This window comes from Nematolebias whitei, chromosome 11 (assembly GCF_014905685.2).
Source record: "Nematolebias whitei isolate Nwh7 chromosome 11, NemWhi1, whole genome shotgun sequence".
NCBI classification, from domain to species: Eukaryota; Metazoa; Chordata; class Actinopteri; order Cyprinodontiformes; family Rivulidae; genus Nematolebias; species Nematolebias whitei.
In genome coordinates this window covers 35,565,304-35,584,975 of record NC_056508.1, presented here as the reverse complement: position 1 = coordinate 35,584,975, position 19,672 = coordinate 35,565,304, and the positions used below count along the sequence as shown (strand labels likewise).

At 40.1% G+C, this 19,672-nt stretch overlaps 1 protein-coding gene across 1 annotated transcript; it reads left to right on the top strand.

Moving 5' to 3' along the window:
- Positions 1-6,735: 6,735 nt before the first annotated feature.
- Positions 6,736-18,156, top strand: rimkla (ribosomal modification protein rimK-like family member A). The gene is made up of 5 exons (XM_037684269.1): positions 6,736-7,205; positions 14,086-14,316; positions 15,565-15,651; positions 16,737-16,940; positions 17,428-18,156. Exons 1-5 carry the CDS (start codon positions 7,043-7,045, stop codon positions 17,937-17,939), a joined length of 1,197 nt encoding a protein of 398 aa, XP_037540197.1. The 5' UTR covers positions 6,736-7,042; the 3' UTR covers positions 17,940-18,156.
- The last annotated feature ends 1,516 nt before the right edge of the window (positions 18,157-19,672 follow it).

Here is a 19,672-nt window from a genome sequence, read left to right as displayed (position 1 = left end):
GCATAAAGTTTCCCAGAAGAATGTTTTCTGAAGCAATGGATTCCCCTTATACTCGCACTGCTTCCTGGTGCTCGTGTTGCCTGGATTGATGATGCACACTGACTCGGCCATTAGCTTTAGGAAAAAGACTTCTACTGATAAGACGGCTCTCTCTGAGCCACTTTTGTTGTCAAATTAAAATGCAGCATGTTCTGACATCTTTCTGTTAAATTCTGTATTAATATTTTTAGCAATTCAGTCTACAGCAGGGTTATTCATCTGGTGGCCTAAATCTGGATCAAACCACACTTTGATACTTTAAACCTGCTGCTGGTTTACCTGTTTTCTCAATTTCTTCTGCTATGAGTTTTGATACTCACCAGCAACCGCCCACAAAAGCTGCAGTTTGACATGATGCTGTGAAACGCAGCACCATGTCATCTGAGGCGTTCATATATTTTACACTCATGTAACCCAACAATTTTATAGATAGAATAATCATTTGCTCCATAATTTACTGCACCTAGCACTGAAGGGAAAAATCAGTTTTCTGCGTTTCCCGTCGGTGATTTTACTCTAAGGAAGGACGGATGGACTTGTACAACAATTTCAAAGTAGAAGCACAAACTTATTTTCGTACACAACACATTGATCACGTGGTGAACAGATGTATTTTTTAGAGTTCTTTTGAGCCTTTTTAAAGAAGCACTGTGGTTGACAGGTAAAATGTTCCCTGTGAGAGACACTCATATCAACCTGTTTAACCTTTAACACCACAAAAAAGCTAATCTGATGGAAAATACTTCCAATTTTATTTCACTTGCAGTTAAATACTGCTCTACATTTAATGTTAACTTTAGATCTTGATACAGTTTTTTCCCCTAGTTTCAGAGTTTTAGGAAGTAAAAAAATCTGTTGTTTATTGTTGATTCTATTCTTATACATGTAGATATCAGTGACATTGTGTGATGTGAAGCTGTCTCTTGGTTAGTTCTTAAATTAAATTCTAAAATAAAAAAGATCCGGTAAGTCGAGCTTTGAATTACAAAACACGTTTGCATAATCTAATGGTAAAATAAAAAGAATGCTGCCGTGCTGTTGGCACGACATAAATACAATACTTCCCAATTTACCTCAATAATTCTGTATGCTTTTAGCTCCTATTTATTTGCATTTTCTCTATTAGTGGCTCTTAAAAGCACGCCTCATTATCAATTGTAAATTTCTGTTTGCAATAATTTTATGAGCATAAAGCTTTTAACATTATTTGCTTCCAGGAGTTGCAAAGAACGTTTGTTTTTCCTCCAAGTTCTGCAAAATCATGTTCTCAAAGCATGCACAGAAAGTTCCACTTCAGGTGTGTGTAAAATAAACTACACACACATATATACTATTTACATATACTGACTTGTTCAATCTGAAATCCAGTTAAAAAATAAAGAAAAGAAACAAAGAAAAGAAAAAAAAACAGGTTCACACAGGTTAAGTGTATAGACTTTAATAAACATTTATGAGGAACACATGTCTTTGTCTTCAATCTAAGATGTGTTTTTACATAAATATTTTATTAATTCTTATTATTGGCAGGTTACTGAACTTGTAGATCTCTTTATTTTGTATGTGCACCAGCTCAGATTATCACTGTTCACCATACTGAACGCCAAAGAGTCAAACCCAAGAACTTTACTACTACGTGGCATTTTAGGTTAACATGAATGGTCTGTTTCAGAGGTTCCTAAAGTTGGGGTCAGCCCTATGGGTCGTGAAATAACAAGTGAGGGTCACAAAATTATATTCCGAAACAATATTTTCACCACAGATATTTTAAAGAATAAATACAATAATCAAAAATGAATAACAATAGCATCACATGATTGTTGTGTAGTCATGATACTGTTGTTTAATTGGATATTAGCAACGTTTCTATCATTAAACTGGTCATTTTGGGAGTCCCAAGCCTCTGCAATGGCTATTTTGTGGGAGGATGAAAAGTTTGAAAGTCACCGGTAAGTTCTTGGTCTGGATGGGTCTGCAATCTGCGGCTCTGGAGCCACATGCGGCTCTTTGGTTCCTCTGCAGCAGCTCTTTCAAGCTTTGACCAAAACTAACAGAAAACTGAATGTTATACAAAAAGGACTAGTTTTAGCAGCTTTCCTGTCATTCTTTTGTAAATATGTGAACACACTGGAACAAGTACAAGGAGTAAAACATACTCACTTTAACTTTATTTCTATACTTAATTAGTTTGTCCACAATTAAAAACATCACATAGGTCTGCACAGTTCCAACAAACCTAAAGTGGCCCATGGGCCATCAGTTGATAAACACAGTTGTAGCAGGTTGTTACGGCTCTGAACAGTTTTAATTTAATGAACGAAGGTGTAAAAAAATGGCTCTTTTGATCGTAAAGGTTGCAGAAGGTCTGGAAAAATTGAAAAAAGTTGAAGGAAATAACACTGCACAACCTTTTTTAAAACTGCTATAAAATATTCCAGACCTGACGCAAGCAATTTGCTCAAATCTTGTGGTGAGCCTCTCAAACATAAAGAGGTCAATGCTGCTCTCGTGTGGATGATCAGGCTTCTTACAGGGGATTATGAAATATTTCATCAGCCTCTGAAAACAGGGTTTGGTTTAACTGAACTGTTGTAATCTGGCAACCCACCAACAGAGGGCGCTCCGACACAACAAAAAGTCAGTTGTCCTTTAAGACAAAGGCACACTTTAAATCACCTTTTAAATTATTTTATAACATTGACATAATTGTGCACGCCGTGGTACCACAGTGTGGCTGTAAGCCTCAAACTCTGAGCTGATTGTATTGTCTAAAGGTGGGTTTCTTTTTCCCATTAGGATCATGTGATTCAACAAGCCTGGAGCCTGCAGCTGTAACCACGTCAGCATCCAGTTCACAGAAATGCAGCTCAGCCAGCTGTTGCTGAACGTTTGCACACGAAACTGTCGATTCGTGTACAGAGAACCTGCCAAGATATTGGGGGGGGGGGGGGGGGGATATGCAGGAAGCTGACTGTGCTCGACGTTAAAGGGGCAGTGTCCTTTGAAAGAGGCTGCTTGCTGCTGGGTCAGCAGACAACCGGCTCGGCCCGGTTTGATCCAGCCCCAGTGGTGCAGGATGCAATTAGTAGTAAATAAATAAATAAATAAATAGACAAATACAAACACGGTTCTTTATGATGCAATCATGCGTTGTTAGTAATTTAGTCCACATGAACTTTTCTTACATTGAGAAATGACTACTTAAATACAACAAATCTTATTCAGACGCGTTAATTAGACTTAAAAATGGCATTCTCACAAGAGAAAAGCATTTGAAGTGTATCCCCCTCACACACACACACACACACACACACTGTTTCGATAATCAAGCAAAAGTGAAATTTTTTAAATAATTTATTTGCTGATAATAGGCTCCTCAAGCAGTTTCACGTTCATGTGTTTTACGCGAGAGTTGGTCAAATCTCGCGAGACTTGAGCAGTCGGGACGAGAAGGATTTATTCACATGTTTCACAATAGAACTGGCTTTTACACCATTTAAATATTATTTAAACTTTAGTGTTTTGTTGTTGTTGTTTTAATTACAGCATTCAGTTATGTTGTCACTTATTTTCCTTGTCTGCAAGTTAGTGTACATGGGATTTCTGTTAAAAAAAAGTGCTGTGCCTTTATAATGTAGAATGTTACGTGTTTTTATTGTTTATTGGGTTGGCTTTGCAAGTTTAATGGCACAACAGAAAGAAAAACAAAAGCAGAAAGTGAAAGTCGCAAGTTAGATAACATGCATTCAAGCAGGGGAAAGGGTTTCACGTTTTAGTCGTAATTAGTAGGAAAAAGCTACACAGAACCAAACTAGATGGTACAAGTCCATCAGCATTCCATAGAAATGGAGCAACGACCAGCGTGCATATGGGGATTTTCTCTGGGTTTTCCTTTCACAGACCTAATGCATGCATGTTTGGTTTATTGATGACCATAAAATTGCCCCCAGGTGTGAGTGAGAGTGTGAATGGTTGTTTGTCTCTGATGGACTGGAGACCTGTGCAGGCGTCCCCCACCTCTCACACAGTGACAGCTGGACAAGGGCACCAGCTCCCCGCAACGAAGAAGTGCATAAAGAAAAATGATGAACAATATGGATGGATTTTTAAAAAAAAGAGTTGTTATGTACTCTGTGTTATAAAAGGCAAGGAACCTGGATAAAGTAAAATCAGCTGAAACTGTATGGCACAACATTTAATGTGGTGAACAAATAAGATGTCCATTCCTGTAATTAAAAGTGTTTAATTTGTTCTAATCTGTGGCGTCGGTTTTGAAAAATGAAAATCTAAATTGGTATTCGATTGATAGTACACTCTTTTGATTAAAAGCAGTTTGTGTGATTCAGAATCATGAGGCAGTGAACGACATAATCTGTGTCGTATAGTGTATGTTCCCAAAACAAGCCAAGTTTTTATTGTTTATAAAATCTGTGGGGTTACAATTAAGAATTAAAGAACTGCAAAAGGTATCAGCAAAGTTTAGCTTGAAAAAACACAGTTAAAGGTTATTCCTCAAAAGTATGTCCATGTCAGTCTGAAATAAATGCTGTTATAGTCGGAATTGGTGGAATGTCTAAAGGCTAGAGAAGGTGAGACTGTGATCGGAAGGTCGTCGGTTCGACTCCCCAAACAGACCACATCAAAATGTAGGTGGGAAAGATGAAGCATCCACACCATTTGCCCCACTCTGGGCCCTTGAGCAAGGCCCTTAACCCCCACCATCTGCTCCCCCGGGCGCCCCTGATAGCAGCTCTCTGCTCCACACAGAGGGCTGTGGTAGCTCGATGGTCTCTGTGGTTGTGTCAGGAAGGGCAGCCGGCGTGAAAACAATTGTCAAGTCTTCCTGCGGTTTAGTTGACTGTGGCGACCCCTGAAGAAGGGAGCAGCCGAACAAAGAAAAAGTCTGTACTTAATTCATCAAGCGAATGATTGATTAATAGTTCTTGACTGAACTACAAAACAGGTTTTGTTTTTAGCATCTACCTCAACAATCTTTCAAGAGCTCTCAGCTAAAATTTTTGCTGGTTTTAACGTTTAGATGCAATTTTTAGATTTTGGCTATGGCTTTGCCATGCAAATTAAGATTATATTAATTCTAGCTTCAGATTTGCTAAATTTAGTTTTTAGGTACTGTGCTGCTGGTTTCAGTTTTTAGCTACTGTTTTGTTGATTTTAGCTTCATTGGTTTTGCTTGATTTAGCTATTACTTAGCTTGTTTTGCTAAATTTGGCCTTTAAGTAAAGTACTGTTTTGTTTCTTTCAGCTGTTAGCTACTATTTTTCATTTTCTTTAGCTTTTAACTGCAATTCTGCTAGTTTTAACCTTTAGCTACATTTTGCCAGTTTTAGCTTTTAGGTACTATTATGCAAATTATAGCTTTATGGTTTGCCTATAGCTATTACTGAAGAGTATACTCATTTTAGTTTCCGTTTTGTTAAATAAATTTTAGCTTTTAAGTTATTGTTTTGTTGAATTTAGCTTTAAGATGCTATATTGCTCATTTTAGCTTCTAACTAGTTTTGTCAATTTAAACTTTTAGCAACGTTTGCTAGTTTTAATCTTCAGGTAGCCTACTGGTTTGCTAAATTGAGCTTTTAGCTATGGTTTTGTAAAATTTAGTATTAAGTATTTAGTATTAAGCAACTGTTTTTGCTAATCTTATGCTCTGCTCGACTTCACTTAATCAGTACCAGCTGCTTCAACACATTTCTGCAGTCACTCAGCTCATAAGAGAACGCTCAACTTTCTAGTTTAAATGTTGACATTCTGCAAAACGTTCAGCAGTTATAAAGTGAAAATGTTCAGGTTAATGTGTGATTGACATAAAAAATAACAATTCTGGTACCTTCGATCATTAAAAAAATCTGATCTGATCTCTGTAAACTCCCACTTCATGCTTTGCTCTGCACGAGAAGTGGGTCAGTCGCACATAATTCCGCCCAGCCGACGCACAGCTGTCGCTATGGCGTCGACAAGACAATAGTCTGAACTAAACACGAGTGATATGAAACACACAGACACATTTCGCCTTCACTAGTCAGAGCACATACAGAGATGTCGTAGTGCACGTGGCATTTTCTCTATGAAACGGCCTTTTTCTTATTTCCTGTCTTTTCGACAGAAAAACGTTGCTGCTCCTCGCGCACATGTCTGGTCTGAACCGGTTCGCAGGATGCGCGGTCTCGTGCGCATTACACACTTTTGCAGGGATTCTCAGAGCTATCCGCGCGCCCGCGTCAGGCCGGACCTTCCGGCTCTCCGTCTCGCGCTCCCATTGGTTGGAGCGGCAGGGCCTCGCCCACAGTGTCCGCGTGCTGTTTGGACAGCTAGGCTATCTTCGGGTTGTCATTGGCCGACGCCCCTGGAAACCTTTGTTTTGGGGCAGACCCTGTGCGCGGCACACGAGCGCGCGAAGGAGCGGAGTTGTAAACCAAGCGTGTGCACTTTTCAGCACCAATACCTCGTGGATAGCGGCCAAACGAGGCAGAGAGGTGAGGAGAGTTTCGTCTGCTAGCTTACTTTTTTGTGATAAACCGACAACTTAGCCGTTTGTGACTTCGCACGACCGGCGCGCGCAGGAGGAGACCTCGGCAGCAGCTCCGAGTTGCCGAGCGGAAACGCCGAGCCGAGGGTCTTCAGCTTTGTTTGTCCCCGCGGCTAAAAGAGCCGCCTCTCGGTTTTTTTTTTGTTTTTTTTTTGTGGGCAAAACGCCGTCGTGTTCCTCGCCAGTGTTGAATTTTCTGTCGGGGTTCAACAAACCGCTCCACGACAAGACTAAATGGCCGAATTCGAGGAGAACCAAAGGTGATATAAGTTTTTTTTTTAACCTGAGCCTGGTTCGGTCCAGACAGCGGCCTTTTTTTTTTTCAGCCTCACATCACAGCGTGTTCATCCCGCTTCCATTGTGAGAGCTTCTCTAAGAAGCCCGCGCTAAGGCACCGACCGCGCACACCTGCCGCCTTTTCAGCCGATTTTCACCTATTTTCCTGAATTTACACATTGCAAAATGTGCTCTCGGGTTTGGTTCGTGACGGACCGGCGCATCAGCCAGGAGTACCCCCAGGTCCAGATCCTCCGGGCGCTGAAGGAGCGCTGCGCCGACGAGGACGTTGAATTCCGCTACCTCCTCATGGATCAGATCGTGCTGACGATCACACAAGGCCAGTTAGGCAAGTACCATCCATTCATCTCATCTGTGAGGGTGAACCTTTGCATAAATTCTCCACTGATTAATGTTCTGCAGCTTTAAAGATATCGTGACACTGTTGCCAGGTCTTCCTTCTAGCGAGGAAGCAGAACAGTGACCGCCTAACCTACTTTTTTTTTTAGCCGGGCTGCCTCCTGACTGAGGGAGGCGATGACGCCTGATTTAATTTCGCTGAACACGCTGCATTTCATCCACAAAGCAGCAGGGTATCTGAATTTGATCATTTACAGGGGGGAGGGCATTTATATGCAAATTCCAACTGATGCCGTAAGATCTGCACTGCGCAGTGTTATCACACACCTTGTGTTCAAACAACCCTTGTAGATCAGGGTTTTAAAGTAAAAACACATTCTCAGTGTCTGCAGCTGATCCAGAGTTCAGAACATTTCACAGTAACAAGAAGCCTTGATGGAAGTGATGGTGACAAGAGCATCTCTCCACACACAGGCACCCTTGGAATTTGTAAAGGCTGTGTGAGATGGGCCAGTGTCACCAGAAGGGGAGAGAGGTGTGACAGTCTAAATTAACACACAAATGGTGTATGCAGGCTGTCATTAGAGGTGGAAGATGGGAGGCGAGCAAAAGCATGTCTGGGCAACCACTGTTACCTTCAGGCTAGGAGATCTCGCTTTCTGTAGACATTTACAGTTAACGGGAGGTTTCACGCGCTGATTAATGGTACGAGAAAGTCGTGTGCATTTCTCTGATTTTGGCTATTTGGATTCAACAGCTGTTCGTTATCAAAATGACTATTGTCAAGATTACAATGAAATCAGCAGACATTTCGATGATGCACTACAGTGGAGTAATAATAGAAAAAAGAAGACGCCAGATGCTGTGCAGATATGTCAAGAGAAAAAAGGCGGCAACTAAGTTTAAATCACAATTGACAGAAGAATACAGATGTTCAAAATGCAGCTGATTAGCAGCATTAAAACAAGAATTAACATATGGTTCAAGTAAGTAAGTAGACTGATAACTATATATATGTGGCTTAGTGAAAGAATCATGACCAAGACTCTTAGCAGGACCTGTAATCCATCCTATCTTTAAATCTGCTCACACATCTTCTGGGCCTTGTTGTGACATCACAGATTACATGTGGTGGACACTCAGGCCTTGTGATCACAGTTTTCAGGATGTGTTTTAGCTCATTTAACATATTCACAGCGTATTTTCTCCCAGATTAGTAGAACTGGCACAGGAAAAATAATTCCGCAACACAAAATCCAAATGGAAGAGTCACCAAATTACATCATCATCATTAAGTAGCAAATGCATTTATTTTGACATGCTTGGTTAATGATTAGAATCATTGTTTATATGTGTGAGAGATATAGATTAAATTTATTGACCATCGGTGAGTACTTTACAACTGTAAGAACATCTATACAATTTAAAATGATGTTTCGTTCAAAAAATATTACACAGGCTGAGCTCTCTTTAGTAAAGATCAATAAGATAAACATCAGTGAAGTACCCAACATTCAGTTAAAACAACTGATGCTTGCAAAAGATGGCTAAAGCCAGCAGAAGCATTTCACACCCCATGACTGGATAAATTTAAACTGATACAGGACATGAATGGATGTCACATTCCTTTGTGATCCCAGTACATACCAAGCGGTGCACTGTTACCCCATTGATGATAAATGCAACACTTCTGTGTCAGTGAACATGGAGTATTATGGTGGTTTCAGTAAGCTTGTTTACCAACTAATTATGTATCTGCGTAAATAGTTGCCTGATTATGATTATTAGTCATTTATATTTACCCTTGGAAAAAGTACAATTTGTATTTTATTGCTACTTCATCCAGAAAGGGAAAAACATTGCAGAAAAGACATATGTTTGCATAAATCCACACAAAGTTGTGTACTTTTGCGTCACTGCAGGTTTTGTGTCTAATGACATCAGTAAGGCAACATTGACTGTCAGAGCACTGTACCTCCTACAAACAGAAGAACTGTGGGTGTGAGCAGCTGGTATAACTGCATTTCCATATAAAATCAGATAGGAGTATATTGAATGTTTGGCAATTCCTTTGTATTTGGTTATACTGTAGTTTAAATAAGCCCTGACATAATCAAATTGACATTACCAGCCTCAACCAGAAAAAGCTTTTTGTGGTTGTTACTTCATAAACAGTCTCTGTTAGGTAATAGTACGTATTTTGATTACTGTAATTTCTAGACTATTGAGCGTACCTGAATATAAGTCACACAAACTAAATTTAAAAATATATATTTTTTGTACATACTGTATAAAGGCCACATTTGTGTATAAGCTGTGGATGTCAACGTTATAACATGAGATATTTACACAGACAGATGTTACACAGTTTTTTTAAACGTTTAATTAAATACGTACCGGTAACTTGTACAAATACGTACAAGTTAAAAATAATAATACAATAGTCTACCAGGAAAAGTTGTGGAACACTATCTTTCATCTTCCTCCTGTGCACTAAAACCACTAAAGTCATCTTCTTCAGTGTCAGAATTGGACAGCCTCAGAAAATCTTCACACACTTCCTCGGTCTCTCTTTCGTTGTCACGCTCAACGTCACTTGTGTCTCGAGGCAAATTCGCAATTTGATTTGCGATTCACATTTATTTCAAGTGTCTGTTTCGTCGTGCTTCAATGAGGGCGGGACACTCCCACAGGGAGTGGGATGTTGTGCCTCCCCTGGGGGCACAATGGGGAGGAGAGAACGGGGAGTGGGGGGAAATGAAGTTACCTCCCCTCCCCAGACCCTCCCGTCCACTGTGACCTGTTTGGTAATTTCATTGGTCAGATTTATTTATTTTTTTACCTTTTATTTATACAGGTACCAGTAGTCTCGTTGAGTCATGAGGACCCACCCTCCAAGAGAGACATGTATTGGGCAGCAATCTGAGCGCCCGGGTGTGACAAGGCTAAAGGTTTTGGCGGCATGAAGCTCGTTAGCCTGTCAAAAGTATCCATAAATTAGCCGCAGCATTATATACCAGTAAGCTGCGATGTTCTAAGTGTGTGGAAAAAAGTAGTGGCTTATTGTCCGGAAATTTTGGTACATTAAAAGTTCTTTCCCATACGAATCAAGTGTAATGAACTGTGTTTGGAAAGTGCTAAAACCTTCAGACACAAAATATTCCCAGCATTTTATTGGAATCAAATTTATTCTATAGAAATATTCATTGTATTAGGGATGGGAGACACTGTGCCAATCACTCTACCATTTTACATGCTTTTTTTTTTTTTTTTTTCATGCAGATAATTGACTACCGGTAGTTTTTTTTTTTTGTAGTCACATTGCATTGTTTATTATAGTTGAACATAGCAATTTCACAAGCTCACTATGAAATCACATATCCATCTTTGAACATTAGTGTTGTGTGATCCAAGAGTTTATTTTATAAAACCCTACAGCTTTACCTAATTAAACTCCCATCAGTTATATTTTAATATTGAGTGTCATTATTTCAGAGTGACATTGATAATCTTTTGTGAAATATAGCACACAGTATTATTAATATACTTTCTGTCTCTTAGTCAAACACATAAAATAATGTCTGTAAATTATTCAGCGTGGTGAGTGCTACGAGAGATTTCTTCAGTGGCATCTTGCTTCTCTGGAATTTTATTTACATGACTTTCAGTTTTGTGTTTGTCTGATATCTTCATCATCTTGTGTTTTCACATCCTCAGTTTAGGTAGCTACTAATTAAATGGTTCTACAATTTATTTTATGGTTTGATGTGCAAGTAAACAGAGAGGCAAAAAGATAACTTAAAGTAGTGTTAGCTCAAACCTCAAATAAACCTGCTGCTCCAGAAAGCAACTGTGTCTGCATTCAGGGTCAGCTGGACTGACCAGCCAACCACACTGACAAAACGTTTGCCTGTTTGTGACGTTTTTGAGGTATGCAAAGAATGCTGGCTATTCTTTCAAGCTCTGTCAGGCAGAATAAAAATAGGATACAGAACAGTAAATACCAATATAATACATAACTTGTAATACCAATATTACACTTATAATAATCAAACCAACAATTTTTGGAAAAATAAAAGCCCTATAAATTTTATTTATAACCGATCCTACCTGGACTAAGGTTAGCGGTTCTCTCACAAAGGGACACTATGTTGAGGCAGCCATTCTCCTGATTTGTTGGGATCTCTGAGCATTTCCTATGGTGGTCACATGATAGACAGTGTAGAGAGCACAGAATAATGGAGCTGATTCATCCTACTTCCTCTTGTACATCTCTGTTTGGTCCCCCTGTAGACAGAGGCAAGCACTGTGACTACTGTCTGTCAAAAACCATGAGACCATGTCCCCTGACACATCCCACTGTAACACCACTCTCTGTGGCTCCACAATTAGCAGTGTGTGAGAGTGCTGAATAGGGTTGGAAAGGCAAATGAGTCCTCTGGCTTCTTTGGCAAAATTGTGAAGTGGAGAAAATAATCAAAAGGGTCGGGTGGGGATATTGTCATGGCTTTATACGGTACTCTTCTATTTTAATGCATCACATGCTCTACCCCCTCCCTGTCCTCTATGGTTGCCTTGAGACATTCTTGACCTTTTGGTGCATTTTGCTGTTTTCTTGTCCTTCTCGTGCCTATCTGTTCACAGGTCTGAGAACACAAACTGATGCATCTGAAAGAGTAGTAGCTCTCTGCTGTCACGTGTTCAGCAGTCAACACGATTCTCCTGACTACTGATCATCTCCGCCCAGTTTATCTCTTTTGGGTTAGACAGGCTCTAAGATGGCTGAAAATTACATCCTGGTCTATGTAAAATGTTGGGCCAGTGAAGAATGTGTTTTCATCCCTCATTTCTGTACAAAGAGTACACAAAGACACACAGGTGCACACAAGGGTTGTTGTTGTGTTTTTTTTGCGACTCATCGCTCAATCTGTTCATCCTCATGAGCTGTTACGGTTTATCCCAGGCTCAAAAATCTTACAGACAGGCTTTGTCTCCTCTTCCCATTCATAGTAATAAAGTACCATCAGTTATCAGTAAGATACTGCCCATTTTTGGCCCATCCCTGGTGATTAAGCCATCTGTGCACCAACCAAACCAATAAGTTTATCTGATTCAGTTCTGCAAAATCAGATTGATCATCATAACCAAACAAAGGCTTAATTAAAAAAATAAAATAACGTGTAGATTTTTTAAAAATTAGTTGTGTTTTATATTACACTAGTAATTTTTCTCTTCATTATACACCATTGTTTTCCATGGCCAAGCTTGTATACAAACTGGCCTGAATCAGAATTAGTAACTTATTCAGATGTTCAGTTAGCCTTTTGTTCCTTAGCCCCTCATTTGCATAAGAAAAGCTGAGTCTGGCTGAGACATTGGAAGCCAAGGTCAGTTTGACTTTCTTTAAAGCAAAGCTCCATGAATGCCAGATCCTAGAAACAGATAGCATCAACTTTGCATTGTGATTCCATCTGAAATGATTGGCCTTGTGTGTTCAGACATTCAAGAAATCCTTTTTGTTGCTGCTGTGTGCACAACATGGGGGGAGACTGCTGTCCTCAAGTGTGTTTAAATACAAGAATAGCACACTTGAGATTTCAGAAATCTCTCCCAGGCTTGCTGCCCTATAATTTGACAAAATAGTCTGATAGAAAAGATGTTCATAATGTAGGACTGTAGAGAAGCACAGTAAGAGGAGCTGAATATTATAAGATTTGAATCAACAGCTGGCTGCCTCTGCTTACTATTATAACCAGCCAATTCCCAGGACTGTGACGATTCAGTGTGTTCATATTTGTTGTAGGAGGAGTAAATTGTTGTAAACAATGGTTGGCCGAGCATATTTTAAAATAAATCAATCAAATAGAGAAGATAAGCCCACAACTGGCTAATGAGAGACACAAGAACAGAAAGTTCTTTTTAAGCTGATTTCACATTTGCTGAACATCAAAACAATTTGGTTCATACTTTGTTCACAGTGAAGCATTTCATAGCAAGAGGATTTCTGCCAGAGGTATGTTTTCACTGATAAAAATACATGAGGAATGGCATGCATTTAGACATAGCTCTGGAAAACAAACAAGATTAGACTTTACGCAAATTGTATGATGTAGAAATCAATATGTGTTTTGATGAGGCTCTAAAATGATGAGCTTCATGATGATATAAGCACATGTACCTAACCAGGTAAGCAGAACAGGAAAAGAAGGATCAGCAGTTATCAGCACTGTCTTGGTTACTTGCAGCAAATAATGTAAATGATTTGCTGACACAGAAATTTTACTCCAGGGCTGGGTGAAGAATCTGCATAAAAAATAATGTTGAGGTTCTCAAAGTGTGTTTCTTACTCATTTACACGCACTACTGCACCTTCTGTTGTTTGTTTTTATTCCACACATGCCAGAGTTTTTTTTTTTCTCTCTTTTGTACACCAATGAACACAAAGGTGACAGGGTTTGAAGGGTGTCTTTCTGACAAATACTTTTTAGGCTCTTAACACAAGACAGGAGCCAAGACTGATGGAGTCAGCCATGACCTGCACAGATGTGAGCTTTCACAAATGACACGAGCCTCGCATAACCAAAAGAGGCACGGACCAAAACAGCTGTGTTGAGGTGGAGTGCAGCCCATTAAATGTGTGGCGGACATCTCCCTTGTATTGATTTCAAAACATGATGAATTAACTAACTTGACTTAATTAGTAAGTTCTCTTTGTAGTTGAGAGATGAACTGAAAACCTAAAAAGCATTCTGCGTGCAGGCCATTTTTTTCTTTTTTAACCAATTTGTGTATTCTCAAACCGAGCAGTTAATTTTTAATACATGCCTTGTCTAATCATCATCCCTTTCTTATCACATCTGACCCTTTAGGTTTACGAGTGGACCAAGAGTTGGTGACGTCTTATCCCCAGGTGGTGGTAGTACGGGTCCCCACACCTTGGGTTCAGTCTGATAGCGACATCACTGTGCTGCGCCACCTGGAGAAGATGGGTTGTCGGCTAATCAACCGGCCCCAGGCCATACTCAACTGTGTCAACAAGTTTTGGACCTTTCAAGAACTAGCCGGTCATGGGGTGCCTCTTCCTGACACCTTCTCTTATGGTAAATCTGCACTTGATGCTTGTGTTTCTGACATTGCTGGTGTGCTTTCCAGTTAGCGTTATCTGAGCAATAGCACCTCTGTCCAGTTAGGGGTTTGAACTCCAAATAAGTCCTCGAGTTGGATGAAATTGGCTACTGACCTGAACTACTCTTAACCCTTTTACTGCATATAGAGCAAAGGAAAGAATGTGAAATGCACAAAAAATGCTGTCCTTCAGAGGACAACAACATCCTACAAGCAGCTGTACACACCCACTCAGAAATATCTAAATTCCCCTTCTTTGTGAAACCTTGTATGTGTGTAACCTTATTGTTGTTGAGTTTATCTCCTGTACTCATTTTTTTAAGACCAGCCAAAGACTGGCGACCAACAGCACACATTTTTTTGTAAAAAAAAAAAAAAATCACAGTACTGTGGTATTCATGAGAGCAGAAAAAGAAGGATACAGACAGAAAGGAGGGAAAACAGAAAGAATGATGAGGCTGTGGTTTGGCCTACATTCCATGTGTGTCTGTGCACAGTAGGCCAGGCCATGCATACAGAGCAGCTGGACGGCTTATGTAACAACCACCTCCCACCACCACCGCAGACACACATGCCCCTTTGTGATTTTTCAAAATAAAACTCAATAGCCGCGTTGCTTCTGCCACAGCAGATTACGATGTGACTGTAACCACATTTGATGGCAACTATCTCCTCTTTTCTACGTCCTTTTCTCCTCTCAGTGCAAACACATGATGTGGTTCATTAGAAAAGGAACAAAAAGGCGGAGCCACCATGATCATTTGCATCTGTTCCTTTGACTCAAGGCCAGAATGGAAATATGAAGACCTTGCATCAGTACTGAAAGCAGAGCATAGAAAATGTGAAAATACATTTTAGGGCATATTTTTACAACACATTTAATTAATCTTTTCTCAAGCCAAGGCAGAGGAAGTTTTTGCACATCTGTTACAGCAAGCAGTCATCGAGAGTCGTTGTCAGAAATAGTCTGCTGCTTCACATTAAGTTCATCGGTCTGTGGCTCCTGTTCTTATGAATATAAGCTAAGGACAACACTCCTACAGCCTTCCTGTTTTGAGGCGCTCCTGTTTCCATAGCAACATGCCATGTTCCTTTGCTTTGCCTTGCCAGGCTGGCTATAATAAGTGAACCAGGCTGTGAAAACAAGAGCAGCTTTTAATGCACTTTAATGTATGATGTGTGAAGGTGTGTGTGATGTAAATGTTTTATTTTGTATTTTTTAGGGGGGCATGACAACTTCCGTAAGATGATCGATGAGGCAGAGCCTCTGGGTTACCCGGTGGTGGTAAAGAATGCACGTGGCCACAGAGGTACGGCTTTCACCCTATTACTTCCTGTCATTCATTCAGTTCACTGTGCAACACCTCAAAATATCGACTCAACTGGGAATTCAGCCCACCCTTGCATCCAATTCACTGACAGTGTTAAATGATTACCAATGTAGTGCTATTACAAACACTAAACAGAAGCTCATAAAGCTCAGTTAATCATTTCAATTTAAGGTTTTCAAACAGACCCGGGTTTCCTCGTCTTGTCTAAATGTACATAGGTTAATGTAGAAGATTGGAGCTTCAGCATTAACGTGGTATCTTCAAGAATTAGCCTGTTAGCTCTTTTGTATTCATAATTGTCAACTTTGGAGTGGCTCTACAATGTTGTGAAGGAATTAAATGGTTTTTGGTGGCCCATGCTTCTGCAGCCATTGTTCAGGAAAAGCAGTCGTTGATCAACAACTTTAACAACATTTTTATGGAGTCTGTTTTCAGTTTTTGTTTGGCTAATCCTTGACGCAGGATGAAGACCAGCTTCATTCAAATATTTGGGGTGTGCTCAAAATGTCATGTTTTATAGGGATTAAAAAGTACAAAAAAGATGCCAAATATAGATTTACTCAATCATTTATTAGGATTGCAGCCATTACCTCTGTTTTTTTGTTTGTTTGTTTTTTTGGTGTGTGTGTGTGTGGGGGGGGGGTATTCCAAGCTTGTATGTATTGCTTTTAAAGTTATACGAAGCCCCATGATGTCCAGCATTATATCTGATCATTTTATTGTTCCATTGCAACATGACACAGAACTATGGTACATGTTTCCATAGTTCAGACAGCTTGACAGAAAGTGGTGCTAAATTATCAGGCATCTTCTATCTTCTGTGGAAGCTGCTCTGAGGACTGTCCTGTTATTTAAGAAATGGCATGGAGCTTACTCATCAGCAACCCTCTGCTTGTCAGCAAAACCACGAGGAAGCTATTTAACCTGAACTTAAATTTAGCCAATGGCGGCTCTTGTCAACATGTTTTTGTGCTAATATAAACAGGTTAATGTGTGATCACAGCCTGAAGACTAGCTCATCTTTTTTTTCTTCTCGTCATCTAGTCTCTCCTTCTCTCTCTTAGGCAAGGCTGTGTTCCTGGCACGGGATAAACCCCACTTGACAGATCTATGTCACCTGATTCGCCATGATACGCCCTACCTGTTTCAGGAGTATGTCAAGGAGTCGCATGGTCGTGACGTACGGGTGGTCATGGTGGGTGGCCGTGTCATTGGCTCCATGCTACGCTGCTCCACTGATGGTCGCATGCAGAGCAACTGCTCCCTGGGTAAGTGGATGCCTGAGGCACAGATCCCACACATTTAGATTTTGAGATTTGACTTTAAGAAAAGACCACTTCATCTGATTTTATGGTAATTTGTGGTTGTGCTCCGTCTGGTTTAGAGTGTGGAGCAGAATCAATGTGTTCAGTCCCCCCCACCCCCCACCCCAAGTCTGCAAGTGTCACATCATTCTAGTTGACCAGACTGATTTTTAGTGTCAGAGCATCAGCAGTTTTGGGTGCAGCTGAGGTTGTAATGCTCTCTGGCATATTTAGGTCATCACTCATCAGAATAATCTGAATTTATGTAACAGCTCATGTTGACACCTCTATTTAGTTTAACGAGAAATGCTTTTTAAAAATTCTATAATAATTTCCTACCTCGGTAATCTAATTTTTGTGATTTCTCTTGAAAGATTCACTGTATTTCTTATTGTGTGGATGAAAATAGGTTGTAGATATTAACCAGCTTCATGTGTTTCTGAATTGTTAGGTGGTGTGGGTATGATGTGCCCCCTCAGTGAGCAGGGCAAGCAGCTGGCGGTCGAAGTGTCCAACATCCTCGGCATGGATGTATGTGGAGTTGACCTCCTGCAGCTAAACGACGGCTCCTTTGTTGTTTGTGAGGCTAATGCCAACGTGGGCTTCATCGCCTTCGACCAGGCATGCGGCATAGATGTAGCGGGGATCGTGGCCGACTTTGCTCTGTCGATGCTCCCCAGCCGCCTCACTCGTAAGATGTCTCTCCTGTCCGTCGTGTCCAGCGCCAGCGAGACCTGCAGCGAGCCCGAAGTGTGCATCGTTCCTTCGGGTGGCGGCTCGCTGCCCGAGGCCGTCTGCAACATGAGCGTAGGCTCCACCTCCAGCGAGAGTGACCCAGAGCTGGCAGAGCCCTCGCAGTCATCACCCCGTCACTCCAATACCCCCATCCTGCCCGATCTCCCCGATGCAGCCTACAACTTCAACACCCTCCTGGCCAATGAGATCAAACTATTGACTGAGTGAGGTTCATGCAAAGTCATGCTCACACAAACACCACAAATGCACGCATACTTATACCTGTAGAAACATTCCTCGCATATCGGTCTGAAACAGTTAAACATAAAATGTTTTGTGCAACACAAGAGCTGAGAGAAACAGAACACACATATTGCGAGAACCACACAAACAAACATCTACGCATGAGCTTTCGCTTTGAGAGAAATAGATCTGAGGCTGCTCCCCTGACTTTTTTTTTTTTTTTTTTTTTTTTTTTTGCGCTTTCCATCTTTAAAAAGAAAAATCCAAGTCCCACTAAGGTGTGGTGTATGTGTAAAATCAGTACGTTTTATCCACTTAACTCAAAAAAGGGATACAACATTTAACATGATCTCTGGAAACTGGCCTTTACTGGTATGGAGGTGTATTTATATCTATGGTGAAAATTCTGTGTTTTATCCTCACAATGCAATTTGTCATAAAGTTTGCGTGCTGTGGTCAAGTTTGATTGGAAGGAAAATGAATTGTTTTGAGATTGAATCTATCCTCATGCTAGGCACAACAATATTTAGTCTGTTCCTCATAACAGTAATGCAACATGTGGACAAACTGGAGACTCGGCAGACAGTAGTCCTATGTTGTCACAAACTCGCGTATTTAAATTCATTCCAACATATTTTAGTTTACATTCTCAGTGTTTGAGCATCAGCAGCTTTAGTTGTCTAACTTAAATTCATGAGATGCCTAGCACTTTAATCAAAATGTTTCCCTTGCTCAGTGACATATTGAGACTGTATGAAAGTTGTGTCATTACCTAAAAACAAAATATACCTCATCACAGCAATGTCTTACTGCCGTTGGACGTCACAAATATTCAGACATACAACACATATCAGCCTAGACCCTTGTGGTTTTTAATAAACACCTCATATAGATGGTGTTTCTTCCCTTAACGTCTAGGACCTAAAAATACAACTGTATTATTTTTTATGTTTCTTAAGATCGTTTTGTTTTGTATATATATTACAGGTAGCAAAATTGGCTTCACAGCATTAGTATCCAGTCAATACAAGTGGAACGGCTACAAAAACTGCCAGTTAACATTTTTATTAAGCTGCTGTGGACAAACTAGGTTGTACAGGTAGGAGAATGTGAAGATGGAAATTTGGTGCTGACAGTTGTGGAAATGGTTAGACGTGATTTTACAGTCTTTTATTTTTTGTAGACTTGGTATTCTCCATAAAAAACAAATAAAATAACAGAAAATATGTTGGCATCTTGTACAAAAAAAGTAAGGCTTTGTAGGTAGAATGGTATTTTTTCCTTATAGGAGGGAAGAAAATCCAAAGCTTTTAGATACAGAGAATTTATTGTTTACTTTTTCTTTGGGATTATGTATAACTTGTGTAATAAACAATTAGCTGCAGTATTGTCCATTCTTTAGAAATAACGTCCACCTTTGATCAAAAGCACAATTATAAACCTGAAATGGCCCACACAGGGATGTTCTTGTCTTTAGGTTTGTAACCCTTTCTGTTGAACACATCTCAGGGAAGCAGCCTGGATCTCAGCCCTGAAATATCCATCTGAGCTCGAGACATGTCATAAACAACAATGAAAAAAGGTTGTCGACTACAGTATGTGCTGTATACCATAGTTAACATGCACTTTTTTCCTTGCTTGTTTCCTAATGTTTCTTGTTTTCTTTTTAATTTGTGGGATTTTCTGGAAGAAAGAAAAATGTGGTTTGTGTGCTCTAA

Bases quoted from the DNA above. Each gene is read 5' to 3' on its own strand.
- rimkla (XM_037684269.1), top strand. From the start codon at position 7,043: ATGTGCTCTCGGGTTTGGTTCGTGACGGACCGGCGCATCAGCCAGGAG. The intron at 15,652-16,736 runs GTACGGCTTTCA...TCTCTCTCTTAG, and splicing joins GAATGCACGTGGCCACAGAG to GCAAGGCTGTGTTCCTGGCA. The intron at 16,941-17,427 runs GTAAGTGGATGC...CTGAATTGTTAG, and splicing joins GCAGAGCAACTGCTCCCTGG to GTGGTGTGGGTATGATGTGC.